This window comes from Capricornis sumatraensis, chromosome 17, assembly GCF_032405125.1.
Source record: "Capricornis sumatraensis isolate serow.1 chromosome 17, serow.2, whole genome shotgun sequence".
NCBI lineage: Eukaryota > Metazoa > Chordata > Mammalia > Artiodactyla > Bovidae > Capricornis > Capricornis sumatraensis.
The window spans coordinates 78,393,679-78,407,821 of record NC_091085.1 but is presented as its reverse complement, the minus strand read 5'-3'; the positions used below and the strand labels follow the sequence as shown (position 1 = coordinate 78,407,821).

Sequence of the window (14,143 nt, the reverse complement as noted above, 5' to 3'; positions counted from 1 at the left end):
AGATAGGTCCCGCTTCTGCACTTTCCCTGAGACTGCAAGTCATGTTCCTGAGGCCTGAGAGAGCTGAATACTGAAAAGCGAGGCAGGGCTGCCCTAGTGGTGCCCTGCTCCTGGAAATCTCATCAGGGTGGCAGGGGCTCTCCAGGGGCCTGGGCAGGGCTGGCAGTGGCTGTGTTTGGGGTGGGGCCGGCCTGATGCACCAGGCTTTGGGATGACGGGGCGGGGGTGCAGACGGGGAGAAGGGAGGTGCCCGCTTCAGGTCCTCCTGGTTGCCTGGTGACCTGGGCAGGCCATCGGATGAGACCTTGTAGGTGGACATTTCAATTCTTACTATTGATTCCATCTTGGGTTAACAACACGTGACGTGATACGGCCATGGTCCTGGGTGGCAGCCACTCCCCGTCAACCATAAGACCATGGTGGGGGGGGCGACCATCCTCTGCCCAGACAGTCTGCAGCATGGGCTTCAGTAAATTGCCCGAGATGACCAACATGTCATGATAAGCTAGGTGTGGCAATGATTCTGCCCAGCTGTAGGCTAGTGTGTATGTTCTGAGCTCATTCAAGGCAGGCAGGGCTAAGCTGTGATGTCCGGGGGGTGAGTTACAGAAAATGCATTTTCAGTCTAGTGATCCCTTGAGCTTAACAATGAGTTTCTCATGATGCAACCCCATCAAAGCGGGGAAGACCTGTACACTTTTTTGCTCAGGAAAACTACCAGGTTTCCATCCAGAAAACGGGAGTGAAAGGAAATTGGGACATAGCTGGCAGAGCAAGGCTGCAGCAGCAGATCACAGGCTGTTCAAGGGGGGAGCAGCGCTCGCCTGGCCTCAGCGTAGAGGGCAGCCAGGCCCGCTGAACCGAGGAAGGAGCTGGCTGTGGAGACGGGGACATGCGTGTGCGTGCGGCACGCGCAGTGACTGCCTCGCCCCTCTCTCGCCCATGCAGGTGGCTTTGCAGCTGTGGTTTACACTGACATCTTACACGCCAGCTTCATGGTTCTGGGCTCTGTCTTCTTAATGGTCTATGGTAAGTAAATCTAGAGGCTGCTGGGCACCGTGGTGGGGTTGGGGGGCTCTGGCCACTGCCTGGGGCCATTTCAGCGCCGTCCTCTCACAGACAGGGGTGAGCATTGTCTGAAGTCATGCTGACCACCTGGGGCGGAAACTTCTGCTCGTGGGGAAAGAGGGGTCGAGGAGCAGGGCGTGACCGCAGACCCCGGGCTCTGAGCAGCAGTTGGGAGCGGCCCAGCACGCTTGGCCCCGCTCTGAGCCATGCCCTTCCTCTCCATCAGAAGCCCCTCTCCTTCTGTCCATTGAGTTAAACCCGTCTGTCAGGGTCAGCGGAAAACCCGCCCCAAACCTGTGGCTCCATAATTGTCACACCTCTGCACTCTTGTTCTCTGGACTTGGATCACGAGCACGCGACATGACCCCTGCTTGCTTCCAACGTGACGTGCTTTGTTGGTGCTTACTTGATCGTTCATTGCATTACATAAATAGGTCATGCCCCCAGGTCTAGAGCTTCTGAGAACCAGAGCCATCATATCCTTCACACAGTGTGTAGTTTGATGCCCACAGTAGGTGCTTAGTACCACGAGTGAGGGTGAAAGCTGATACGAGCTGAGAACCAGGTGCCAGGCAGGGGTTTGTCTGTCCTGTCTCATTTAACCGTCACAGAACCAGGAGGCCTTGCTGTTTTTATTGTCCTTAGTTGCCTGATGAGGAAGGCGAGTTACTCAGTTTAATAACTTGCTGATGAAACACACCAAGAGTAGAACTCCGAGCCGCATCCCTCGAGCACGAAAGCCCCCGATACACAAACAGCCTCTTACGGTGCTGGTACCCACTGGCTGGGGGAGCCTTACTGAGCTTGGCGGTGGGTCGTAGCTTTGTCTTGCAGAAACTTAGAAGGAAAAGCTCTGGGCTCAGGTACTGGAAAATTACGGAAGTGATACTTGAGTTGAGTTGAAGGATTATGGTTCCATAGAGCAGATTACTGAGCCCACAGGAGAAGAACATGTAGGCCCGCAGAGTCACAAACCACAGTCTCACCATTCGGGAAGCGTTAGGGCTCCCTGAGGCATACTCAGCACCGTGCTCTGGGACACAGAACACGCTGCAGGCATGGTCCAGGGAGTCTGTAAAGGATCTGGGAAGGAATGACCAATTTGAGTGACAAAATTATAAACTATAAAATACTCTTTAAGTCACTGTGTTTCTTTGTGTGCTAGGATTAAATATAAACTTTATTAAAATCTGCCAGGACCATCCCAATACTTGAGAATGATATCCAGTTAAACTTTGGGGGCAGGTAGAATAATCCATTTAATGTTAGGAGTTATATCTCTAAATAATTATGTATCATTTACTGTTACAGTCTGAATTTTTCTATCCCCCCAAAATTCATAAGTTGAAATCCTAGCCTCCAATGTGATGGTATTGGGAGGTGGTTAGTTCTTGAGGGAAGAACCTGTATAAATGGCTTTAGTACTGTTGTGAAAGAGACCCCAGAGAGCTCCCTCGTCCTTTCTGCCGCCTGAGGACATGGACAGCACCTAGTCGGCCAGCACCTCGAGCTTGGAGTCCCAGCCTCCAGAACTGGGGGAAGTAAGCCACCCACTATCTGGTGCTTTGTTACATCAGCCCAAACAGACTGTGACATTTTCTGAGAAATTTAATTTTTTTTTTAAATTGGGGTATCCATGCTAGTTCTGATAAGTAAACTGTTGTGGGGCTTGTTTCCTTTTTAAAATACACAAAAGTTTGTAGTTACAAATGAATGTTGTCTTCAAACCAGTCGCTGTGGGAACTGCTGCACATACAGCTTTTTTTGCTTTTAATTAGTGCATACACAAGGCGGGCGGCCAGGTGGCACTAATGGCAAAGAATCTGCCTGCCCATGTAGGACGCATAAGAGGTGCAGGTTCAGTCCCTGGGTTGGAAAGATCCCCCGGAGCAGGGCCTGGCAACCTACTCCAGCATTCTTGCCTAGAGAATCCCACGGACAGAGGAGCCCTGCGGGTTAGCGTCCATAGGGTCGCAAAGAGTCGGACATGCCTGAAGCAGTTGAGCACGCATGTATGCATGCGTACACAAGGTAAACAAAACAGAAGGGCACCAGGTGAAATATTTATCGCTCTCATTTTCTCGGCGTGACTCCCCAGAGCCAACCAGCATCCTAAGTTTTGTGTATGTCCTTCCAGAGACAGCGTACAGGCAGACCTTGGAGAGAGTGTGGTTTGGCTCCAGATTAGAGCGATGAAGCGAATACCGCCGCAAAGCAAGTCACACGAGGTTCTTGGTTTCCCAGTACATAAGAGAGTTACGTTCACACCGGAGCGCAGTACTGTGTTAAGTGTACAGTAGTATTATATCTAAAACCAAGGTGCTTGCCTTAATTTAAAAACTGCTGTTAGAAAGACGGCACTGAGGGACTTGCTCCTTGCAGGGCAGCCCCAGACCTTCAGTTTGCAAAACACAAGCAAACAAGCAGCACATCTACAAAGTGCAGTGAAGCAAAACACAAAGTGAGGGGTGTGTGTGTGTGTGTGTGCGCGAATGTGTGCGTCTGGAGGTGCGCATCTCAGCAGGACGGGAACATCCGCATGTGTGTTCACCCCTGGAGCTCTATCTTAGGCGGATTTTCACATCAGTAGATAGAGACCTACTGTGTCTGCGCCGTGTTTGGTATTAACTTCTCGTTGAAAAGGGTACGAAGGAAAGTAGGTAGTGAGGGCAAGCATCACCAAGTGAACGCACTCTGCATCCGGCCCCCAGGAGGAGAGTTGACTTTTTGTTTCCTTCTTTTCCAAACTCTATACCGTCTGTGTCTTTTTCTTGCCTTGTTACACTGGCGAGGACATGCATAGCAGGGGAAGGCCCCAGCCTCCCTGCCTCTCTCCCAATTTAGCGGTAACGCTTTGGCTGTTCCTCCGTTAAATAGTTGCTGTCACTTTTTTGGTCATACTTTTGTCATACTAACAAAGTTAGTACTTTTTGTCATACTAACAAAGTTCCCTTCTGTTCCTAGCTTGCTAAGACTATAGTGAGCTGGTTTTGAACAGTGGAAAAACGTTTGTTTTTCCCACATCTGCTTAGGTGATCAGGTTATTTTTTCCCTTCTCTGTTAACGTAGCACATTACGCTAACTTGGTTTTGAGTGTTACCCTTGCATTCCTGGATTTGTCAAGAAACCCTTCAATTCCTCTCCTAAGTGGCCGTTTTAACTACAGTCTCAGAAATGTATGAGAATGTGTGTTTCCTAACCTCCCATCTAACACCTGATGTCTTCAGTCTTTTTGAAAATAGGCCCAGGGACTTCCCTGGCAGCCCAGGGGCCAACACTCTCCACCCTGAGTGCAGGGGCCTGGGCTCAGTCCCAGTCAGGGAACTAGACCCCACATGCAGCAACTAAAAAGACCACGCATGCTGCAACTAAGACCCAGTACAGCCAAAAAAATAAATAAAGTTTAAAAATAATAAAAATAGGCCTAATAGGTGAAAGAGCGTGAAAGTATCTCATTTTTGTTTTAATTTGAATTCTCCGGACACTAGTAAGGTTGAGCATCCTTTCACACACTTAACGGCCATCTGTACTTCCTGCTCTGTGAATTTCACATTCACGTTCACTGACGTATTTCTTTCCAACAGTTTTCCTTGGCCTTTGAGGTGTGAATCCTTCATATATGGTGCTGATTTCTTGTTTCAGTCTAACATTTTTTATTTGGTTTCCATCCTTTATATAAATTTGAAAATTTAGCATCACATTTATCAACCTCTCTTTTCTTTCTGTGCTTTGTGTAAGAATGTTCTACTCCCTCACCCAAGGTCATAAAAGATACTTTTCCTGTTTTCTTCTAATATCTAGGTGGCTTTGTAGCTCACCTCTTAAAAATCCACGTGGAAATTGTTTTTAGAAATGCCGTGAGGTGTCTTACTCACTTCATAGTCACTCAGTATCTTTCATTGACTAGTCTTGACTCCAAATGATTCGGGATCCATTTCAAAATTCAGAGGAACTTGGTTTATTATGCCAAAGCCCTGGGTTGGGAAGATCCCCTGGAGAAGGGAAAGGCTACCCACTCCAGTATTCTGGCCTGGAGAATCCCATGGACTCTAATCCCTGGGGTCGCAAAGAGCCAGACCCGACTAAGTGACTTTCACTCTCTCAAGGTGTTTTTCAGTTATGTAGGTGGGATTATGTGTGTTTTAGTGCCTTTTAAAGACATTTTTATTTAAGAATAAGGTTTTACACCAGTTAGGATATGGAGGAAGAAATGCTTTGAGCACTGAGGAGAATCCCAAACATGAAGTCTCACAAATATTTTGCTGGGATTGCAGGAAAATGAATCTTAATTTCTGATTTAGTTGAGATTCTTTGAGTAACTTGTGATAAAACTCTAGTTCAAAGCTAGTTGAAGCAAATTAAGAACTTCCTTGACTCACATGACTGGAAATTCCAGGGCATCTTACTTTTGAGCATGGCTTGACCCAGGCTTCTGCAGAAGCCAGGTGGACAAAAGGACCTCACACTCCCCTTCTTGCTTAGCACCCCAAAGCAAGGAAGCAGGCATTTTTGGTGCCTTAACCAGAAGGTTCCTGGGACAAGTCCTGTTTAAATTAGTTGGGCCTGGGTCTCAAGTCCATTCCTGACACGTCAGCTGCCCGGGGACAGGAGCACTGGCCAGGCCTCGGTCACGTGCCAGATCAGAATGCATGGTGGACGGTTTAACAAGGCCCCCCTGAGCCATGCAGGGTGGAGTGCAGCTGGAGAGAGGGCTCTGTCCCCAGCAGCAGGAGGACAGGGAGCCGGGCACACGGCCCCCAGCGCCCACTCTGCTCTGCTCCCGCTTTGGAGGAGATGGTCTCTTCTCTCAGCACGCAGCGTCGGCTATCTGCCATCCTGTCGAGTCTCACGTTGCTGTCTTGGCTCCTGTGCAGTTGAAGGTACTGACCGACTGTGTGGTGTTTTCAAGCCTTTAACGAGATAGGTGGATACCAGGAGCTAGAGAGCAGGTACCCGGAGGCCAAGCCAGCCCTCACCTGGGAAGGGAACTGGACTGCCCCAGTGGAGTGCTTCATGCCACGCGCGGACGCCTTCCATATCTTCCGAGACCCCATCACTGGAGACATCCCCTGGCCTGGGGTCATCTTTGGCCTCTCCACCATTTCCTTGTACTACTGGTGCACCGACCAGGTAACGAGACACGCAGCGCTGAGGGGTCTGCGCCGGGGGATAGGGGTCTCGAGGTCTCTGCAGCCACAGGCAGGCTTCCCTCCCAGCCTTGTGTGGTGCCCAGATGCCACAGCGCCACACGCTGTCTAAAAGAGGTCTCTAAAATTTGGAAAAGTGTAGTGTGGCATAAAATAAACAGGTGTGGCGGGGGAGTCCTGGTGGTCCGTTGACTGAGGCTCCGCCTGCCAGTGCGGGAGGCCTGGGTTCCATGCTTGGCTGGGGAACTAAGATCCCACATGCTGTGGCGTATGGCCAGAACACTTAAAAAAGCTTTAAAAAATGCAGCATGTTTAAAAAATAATAATAAAATTTTAAAAAAGGGGTCTCTGCCCCAGTCCCATCTGTAGCTCAGCACCTGCTTTCATTTCTTCTTCTTCCCTCTCATTGTCTGCAAAGCACCTGTTTTTGCTCATGAACAATGTCAGTTCTCCCAAACCGCGTCTAAAATCAAATGCTGCCAACCAGTACTTCAGTTTGATTTTTTTTTCAGGACTCAAAGCTTATTCTAAAGATGACGTGGTTCTATCAGCGGTCGACCACTACATTGTGGAATGTTCGTCCAGTGGAAAGGCGATAAACAGAAGGGAGTACCGCTGCACGGCACGACCTGAGGGAGCCTCTAGAGCGTGACGCCAAGTGAGAGGGGCCGAAGGCAGAAGGCCGGGGCTGCGCGACGGCGCCCGCAGAGCGGAGCACAGACGGTTGCCGCGTCATGTCTCAGTCCACACAGTCAAGTAGCCAAAGATTATACAGAAAACCAAGGAGGAAACAAGATGGTCATTAAAGCCGTCATTTCTGAAGCAAGGGGAAGAGTTGAGCTTAAAAAGAGGCACACGAAACAGCATTATCGACCATCGTTAAAAAGTGGAAATGACCTGGATATCCACCAAGGAATGAACGAACAAAGCGTGTGTCCATGTGTGGGAATATTATTCAGCCATGAAAAGAAATGAAATTCTGTTACATGCAGCCTGTTTGATGAATCTAAGAACGTTAAGCTCAGTGAAAGAAGCCAGGCTCAGCAGTTCACTTGTGTGATTGCTTTTATATGAAACATTCAGGACAGGCAAATCCATGGAGACAAAAGTCCAATCAGTGCCTCCCAGGGGAGGAGTGGAGGAGGAATGGAGAGTGACCACTTTTGTGGGCCTGGGTGTTGTTCTGGGTCATGAGAAGGTTTTGATGTTGAAAAGAGCTGGAGATCATGCAACCTCGGGGATGCACTAACCACTCCTGAATTGTTCACTTTAAAATGGTTAATTACAGAGACGTCCCTGACAGGCCAGTGGCTAAGACTCCTCATTTCCAACACAGGGGGCACTAGGTTGATCCCTGGTTGGGAAACTAAGATCCCACATGCTACACAGCATGGCCAAAAAGTAAAAGATAAACGGATAGTTATATGTTATGTGAATTTCACCTTGATATTTAAAAAAAGGGTCACGGAGAGAGGCTTCTGGGGTTCTGCAGAGTTGCACCTCTTGAATTGGCTGGTGGCTCCACGGTAATAGAACTACAGCGCTCCGTGATGTGCTATAGCATACCTCCGTGTGTTATATCACAATAAAAAGGGTTTAAGCCTTTTATGAAAGGAGATGTCATAGATAGCCAACCCGAGGTTGAAAATGAAGAACAAAGTGGGAGACCTTGCCCGACCAGATATTTAAGCATCGACAAAGTTACAGTAACGCAAGCAGTTTGAAATTCCCAGGAACAGACATACTGACCAACGGAGCAGAGTCAAGAGCTCAGAGACAGACTCACGCACTTGTAGGGATTTAATGCATGTTCTGGGGGCTCCACCAATCAACAGGGGAGACTTCCAGTGGATTAAAGACTTCACTGTGAAAAGGAAACCCGAACGCTAATAAGGGAAGGTAATGCTGGCAAATACTTTCTTAGTTGTGGGAAGTGTAAGTCATAGCGATTTGACCACATTGCACTGAGGGCGTTTTTAACAAAGGTGCCCTAGACAAAGTTGGCAGACGATGGGCTGGAGAAGACCATTGGGAATGTTTGCAATGAGCAGGGGACTGATAGCAAACCCACAGGAAAAAGGCACTCCAGCAGCCACGCAGCCACGGGGACTAAAGACAGGGCCAGGCAATTTAGAAGATGAAATTTGGCACAGCATTATCAGGGGAGCGCAATTTAAAACCACCATGAGACTGGCAGAAACCAGGACGCTTGATGATGCCAGGCTCCGGGGAGGACGTGGATGTATAGGGATCCTCGTGCGGTTCTGGTGAGAGTGCAGACCCGGCTAGCCTGCTCTGGAGGACTGCGTGTTGAATCGAGTCTAGTGTGCTGTGCTCTGTGACCAAGCAGTCATGTTCCCCAGAATGCACCCCCAAATCCTCACCCAGGTTCACAACGGACCACACGTGAGGCCTTGATGACAGCATTGATTGGACTGAGGTGGGCGGATGAGACCGGCTTGGGTGGCGGGGGTTGCTAACACTGAGGACTGCTTCGCAGCTGTCAGCCACGGGGCCGCCGTGCCCGGAACAGCACTGACGGAGCGCCAGCCTTTGTGGACCGGAGGGCCGGGCAGCCAGAGGAGGAGGGCTGGCAGCCGGAAGAGCGCCGGAGCCCCGCATGCTCTGTGGTGCGGCACGGCCTTGCTACCTGTATTCCTCCTCTTGTGCTCATCACGTGTCTCGTTATGCTGTCTTACCTCGAAGACAAGAAAAATCCTTCTGTAAAAAGTAGAAAACAGGCCGGAACCTAACCACCACAAGCAAGAAACCCCCGCACTTCACAGACCTGAGGTGTTAGATACCAAACACAAAATACGCATAAAAGGAAGTAAAAGTGGGCCTGAAAACATGAGCACACAATTCCATCAAAAATGACCAGGTAGGGTTAAAATCAAACTCCTGGAAATGCAAAACATCCTTGTTGAAATGTAAAATTCAGTAACTGTTAAAATAACAGATTAAACATAGCTGAAGGAAAGAGTGAGCAACCTAGACGAGAGAACTGAAGTGATTGCCCCAACAGCACAGAAAAGTGCGAACGAGAGACTAGGCGACGTGGATGACAGAATTGAAATACTTCCTTCAAATTCCAGGAGGAAAGAGGAGAAGCAATATTTGAAGAGAAAATAACTGAGAATTTTTACAGTCGTTGCAAGAGCAGGACTTTTCAGATTTAGGGTTCACAGTGACTCCCATGCAAATCTACACAGAGTCACCTCTTGCTGAAGTTTCAGAACATGAAAGATGAGACTTTGAAAGCCCCTGAGATAAAAGATCACTTGTGGAGGAAGACAGGTATCCCCACAGACTTAGCAGCAGCATGGCCCAGGGGAGAGGGGGAAACCTTTTGAAGGACTGAGGAAGATGCCCGCTTTCCATTAGGTGCCCAGCTAAGTATTACTCAGAAGTGAGGGCAAAATAAAGTCGTACTGGGACTATCCCGGTGGTCCAGTGGCTGAGACTCCACTGTCCCAATGCAGGGGGCCCAGATTCAATCCCTGGTCTGGGAACTGGATCCCACACGCTGCAACTAAGCCCCAGGACAGCCAAATAAATACATACATATTAATAAAAGTAATGACCTTCCCTAGATAGTGAACGAGGTGCGTAGGGTAAAAGGAGGTCCTGGAGGGCAGAAGGGATGGTTAGAGATGCTCGCCAGCACACGCACAGGTCTAAAGCGCTGCCTGAAAGTCATTGCAGTTATGCTCACCGGAAGTGAAACACAGAACAGAGCAAAATTCGGAGACCACAATTGGAGTTCAATCTGTCTGTGCACCTGAAATTGTTGAGGAGTGTGCGAATACTGGTTTTCTTTAGATCTGAAGTTGTTTCCATGTTAAAATGTTAAGGGTAATTATTAAGAGCATTAAAGTAGAATTTCTAACTTCCAAACTAGTAAAGAAAATGATTTAAGAAAAAATTTTATTTAAAAAAGAGGCGAATAAACAGACAGAAGGAAAACTGTTTTCCTTTGCCTACCGCTGTGGATGGTGACTGTAGCCAAGAAATCAGAGGACTCTTGCTTCTTGGAAGAAAGCTATGACAAACCTAGATAGTATATTAAAAAGCAGAGACATCACTTTGCCAGCAAAGATCTGTATAGTCAAGGGTATGGTCTTTCCAGTAAGCATGTACAGATAGGAGAGTTGAATGCTAAGGAAGGCAGAGCACCAAAGAATTGATGCTTTTGAACTGTGGTGCTGGAGAAGACTCGAGAGTCCTTTGGACAGGAAGGAGATCAAACCAGTCCATCCTAGAGAAAATCAACCCTGAACATTGATTGGAAGGACTGATGCTGAAGCTGAAGCTCCAGTACTTTGACCACCTGCTGTGAAGAACTGACTCATTGGAAAAGACCCTGATGCTGGGAAAGGTTGAGGGCAGGAGGAGAAGGGGATGGCAGAGGCTGAGATGGTTGAAGGGCATCATTGACTCAATGGCTGTGAGTTTGAGCAAACTCTAGGAGGTGGTGAAGGACAGGGAAGCCTGGTGTGCTGCGGGCCACGGGGTCACGAAGTCAGACACAACTTCCCGACTGAACAACAGTGCCCGCCGTTTTAAACAAGAACTCGTCCATCTCCCCACTTGGTGACACATGGCCACCTACGCAAGAGCTGAGGGCCCTCTGCATGCAGCGACTTCATGCCCCACGACCGTCCTGTCCTCAGAATGAGTCGGCTTCGGCCCCAGCCCTCCCCCCGCCCCTCGCTTAGAGCCCATATCCTCTGTGCACAGGGCTAAGCAGACAAGGGAAGTGCGGCCCAGCTGCCCACCTGCTCAGCAGAGGCCCCCAGGGCACCGGGTGCCGCCTGGTTCCCTGAGAAGCAGTGCTTGTTGCGTGAGGCAGGACCGCTCTGGGGTTCTTCCTTCTATTAATAAAGTAACGCATTTGGAAAAGCAAGAGAGCATTAGAGGAACACAGGAGACTCCTGCCCGTCAGGATTGGCCGCCGGCGCCCCGCCAGTTCACCCCTGCGGACTGTCTCTAGGCACAGAGTCGCGGCCTCAGCGCGACTGCTGCCCCCGTGCCGTCCCGCGCCGAGCGCGCTCCCCACGATTGCAGTATGCCTTGAGCGCGTCATTTCGCGCCTGCAGAATGCCGCCTCCTCTCCGTGCAGCAGAGCACGTCTGCATGCTCTTTCTCACACGCTTCTCCATCTGCCCGCACACGCTCCTGCTCGGGTGGCACACACACCGCCTCTTAGAGCCCGTGACACGGGCCGTGACGTGCCCCCAGGAGACTTGGCGTGCAGGGTCTACACTGGCAGGCTTCCGCTGGGACGAGTGAGGTTGGCCCTAGCTCTGAACGCCCATTTGTTGCGAGGGACACACCTCGCTGGGATTGATGTCACGGGCAGAGGCGCTCTGTGTCCTCTGGGAGGGAGTCTCGTCCTCGCCGGGGGGCAGCTGGTAAGCGCCGCACCGCTGTGCTGGGTGTGCGGCCTTAGCGATGAGGCCAAGGGCAGGCTGCCCCCATCCGCTCGGGCAGCTGTGCGTGGAGCAGGGCGTGCTGCTCTGTCCACGTGTCTCCTGAGGCCCTGCGTGCCCGGGGGCGCCGGATGAGCGGGGTGAGCGGCCGGCACCCCCTGCTGCTGCAGGTCCCAGCTTCCTGTCCTGTCTGTGCAGAGGCAGCCCAGGCTCACACACTCTGAGAAAGCCCACAGCCCCACCCCCACCTGCGTTTCCTCTGCAGACTTTCGTCCAGGGCTGCCTGGCAGGGAAGAACTTGTCCCACGTGAAAGGCGGCTGCGTCCTGTGTGGGTTCCTGAAGCTGCTGCCCATGTTCAGCATCGTCATGCCAGGAATGATCAGCCGCGTCCTGTACACAGGTAACTCCTGCTCTGCCGCGCTCACACTGAGCGCCTTCCTGGCTCTCCCGCCTCGGGAGGGCAGCCTGCTGGTGTCAGGGTGCCCCAGGGTGCTTTCTTGGGGGCCGATGGGTTTAGATGAGGGGCATGCCTGAGCAGAAGTCTGGCAGGGACCATGGAGGCAGGTGGAAAGAGAGGATGGCAGAGGGGCAAGTCGACAGAGGGAAGAGGCTGACCCTCCCTGCAGCTGCTGCTGGGTCTCTGTATGGGGCTGAGGCCCAGGCCTCAGGGAGGTCACCGCAGGCATCACTGTGCGAGCCCTCCTGGGTGCTGGGTGCCGGGTGCTGTCACCCTTCTCACAGCCCAGGGGCAGCATGTGTATGAAACCCCCAAAACAACCCACGGTCTTCCCATTCAGCACTACAAAGACGTCCCCGCTTCCCTGAGTGAGCCGTCATGATTTTGTGATGTCCCTCACCCCCATTTCAGCCCTGCTTTACTGGCTGCACTGCCTCTCGGTACTAGATTTGTTTACCCCTTACACCTTTATGGGGAGAAGGGCATGGCAGTCCACTGCAGTATCCTTGCCTGGAGAATCCCACGGACAGAGGAGCCTGGCAGGCTGCAGTCCGCAGGGTCTCATAGAGTCGGACATGACTGAGGACAGACAGCTCTACGCCTTTATGGCGCACGTGCTCTGATGGCGCGGCCACTGGGGCAGAGCGGGCCGCTCCCATGGCGTCTCCTGCCGCAGTGCCCGACAGGCCCGGCAGACGAAGGGGCACGTGCAGGAGGCGTGGCTCAGCGTAGTCCAGCCGCCAGTCTGCCCCGGAGACGTGCCGCTCTCACTGCTGACTCCTCGCAGTCCCAGCAGAGAGGCGTGCTCCGTCTCCGCATCCCAGGTCTGCTGTCTGGCTGTCAGGCAGCTCTTTCTGGAGCCTCATCGGTGGTGCCCCCTCAGAGGGTAGAAAACAGGCCCCATGGGACGTCCCTGGTGGCCCAGTGGCTAAGATGCTGCCCTCCAGCGTGGGTTCGGTCCCTGGTCAGGGAGCTGAGGTCCCCGGTGCCTCTCAGCCAGAAAACCAAACCATAAACAGAAGCGGTATTGTGACACGTTCAGTAAAGACTTAAAAAGTGACCCGCGTTGAAGGAAGTCTGTAAACTGTAAAAAAGAGGAAACAGTCCCCTCCCCTCTGCTCCCTAGGACCCCGGAGTCCCCTGGGCTTGGCAGCCCTGCCTCCGCAGCCCCCCTGCACAGCACAGACCACCCCACCTACTGAGGAGGAAGACTGGGCGAAATCCTGCGACTCCTGGACTCTAGGTGGCTGAGGGGGTGGTGGAGGGCGGTGGGACGCAGGAAGAGCCAACCTCCCGCGCCTGCCCCCCCCCAACTCTGCCTACCCACCAGGTGAAGAGAGTTGGTGGAGTGCCCTGGGGACTGCACTGGGGCCTGGGACCACTTGTTCTCAGTCCTAGAAAGAGCCAGACCCTGCGATGGTGTCCACAAGCCTGGGGTTTGAACAGAGCCAGAGAGGCGCTCAGCACAAAAGCTGGGCCTCCACCCGCTTCCTGGGCGAGCGTGGCTTTCCAGTAACGTGAAGGCCTCTGGCCTAGATTCTGGGTCTCATGCGGCCAGAGCCGGGGTTTGCACACCCCCAAGTGGTGGTTCGTCAGTCTGGTCTGCTGGGGCAGTCCCCGTGTTAGTTAGGGCTCTAGGTGGAAAATGATGTCATTTTAGCTCCTTCAGGCTGGTGTTCTCGCAGTCTCTCTGTTGTGAGTTGACCACCAATGGCGCCAGGCTTCCACCCTCCAGCCCAGAAAGCCCCGGAAAGAGTGCTTCCTTTCTGGGCATAAATGCCCGGGGAGTCTCAGCGAGCCCACCTGAGTGGCAGGGCCAGTCCCTGTGGGGGAAGGTGTGTCCAGAATGGCCTTTTCGGGGCACACGGAGGGGGACTGGGGGCCTGCTGGCCGGGGGGCCGGGCTGGGCAGAGGACAAGCAGCCCCTTGGTTTTCACGTGCTCCCCTGACCTCCCCTGTGAAACTGCTTGCTCTCCGAGTAAACCCAGGCCTGCCTGCCTCTTCCTAGTCCACGAGGATTCCTCGTTTCTGCTTTTCT

The 14,143-nt window shown here is 52.0% G+C and overlaps 1 protein-coding gene across 1 annotated transcript in view; it reads left to right on the top strand.

The window, feature by feature from the left end:
• Positions 1-14,143, top strand: part of LOC138093592 (sodium/glucose cotransporter 1-like) — a 46,860-nt gene that overhangs the window by 18,009 nt on the left and 14,708 nt on the right. The window contains exons 7-9 of the mRNA XM_068989639.1: positions 949-1,029; positions 5,978-6,198; positions 11,913-12,048. Of these exons, the coding sequence (XP_068845740.1) occupies positions 949-1,029; positions 5,978-6,198; positions 11,913-12,048 (438 nt within the window). The remainder of the gene's footprint in view (positions 1-948; positions 1,030-5,977; positions 6,199-11,912; positions 12,049-14,143) is intronic.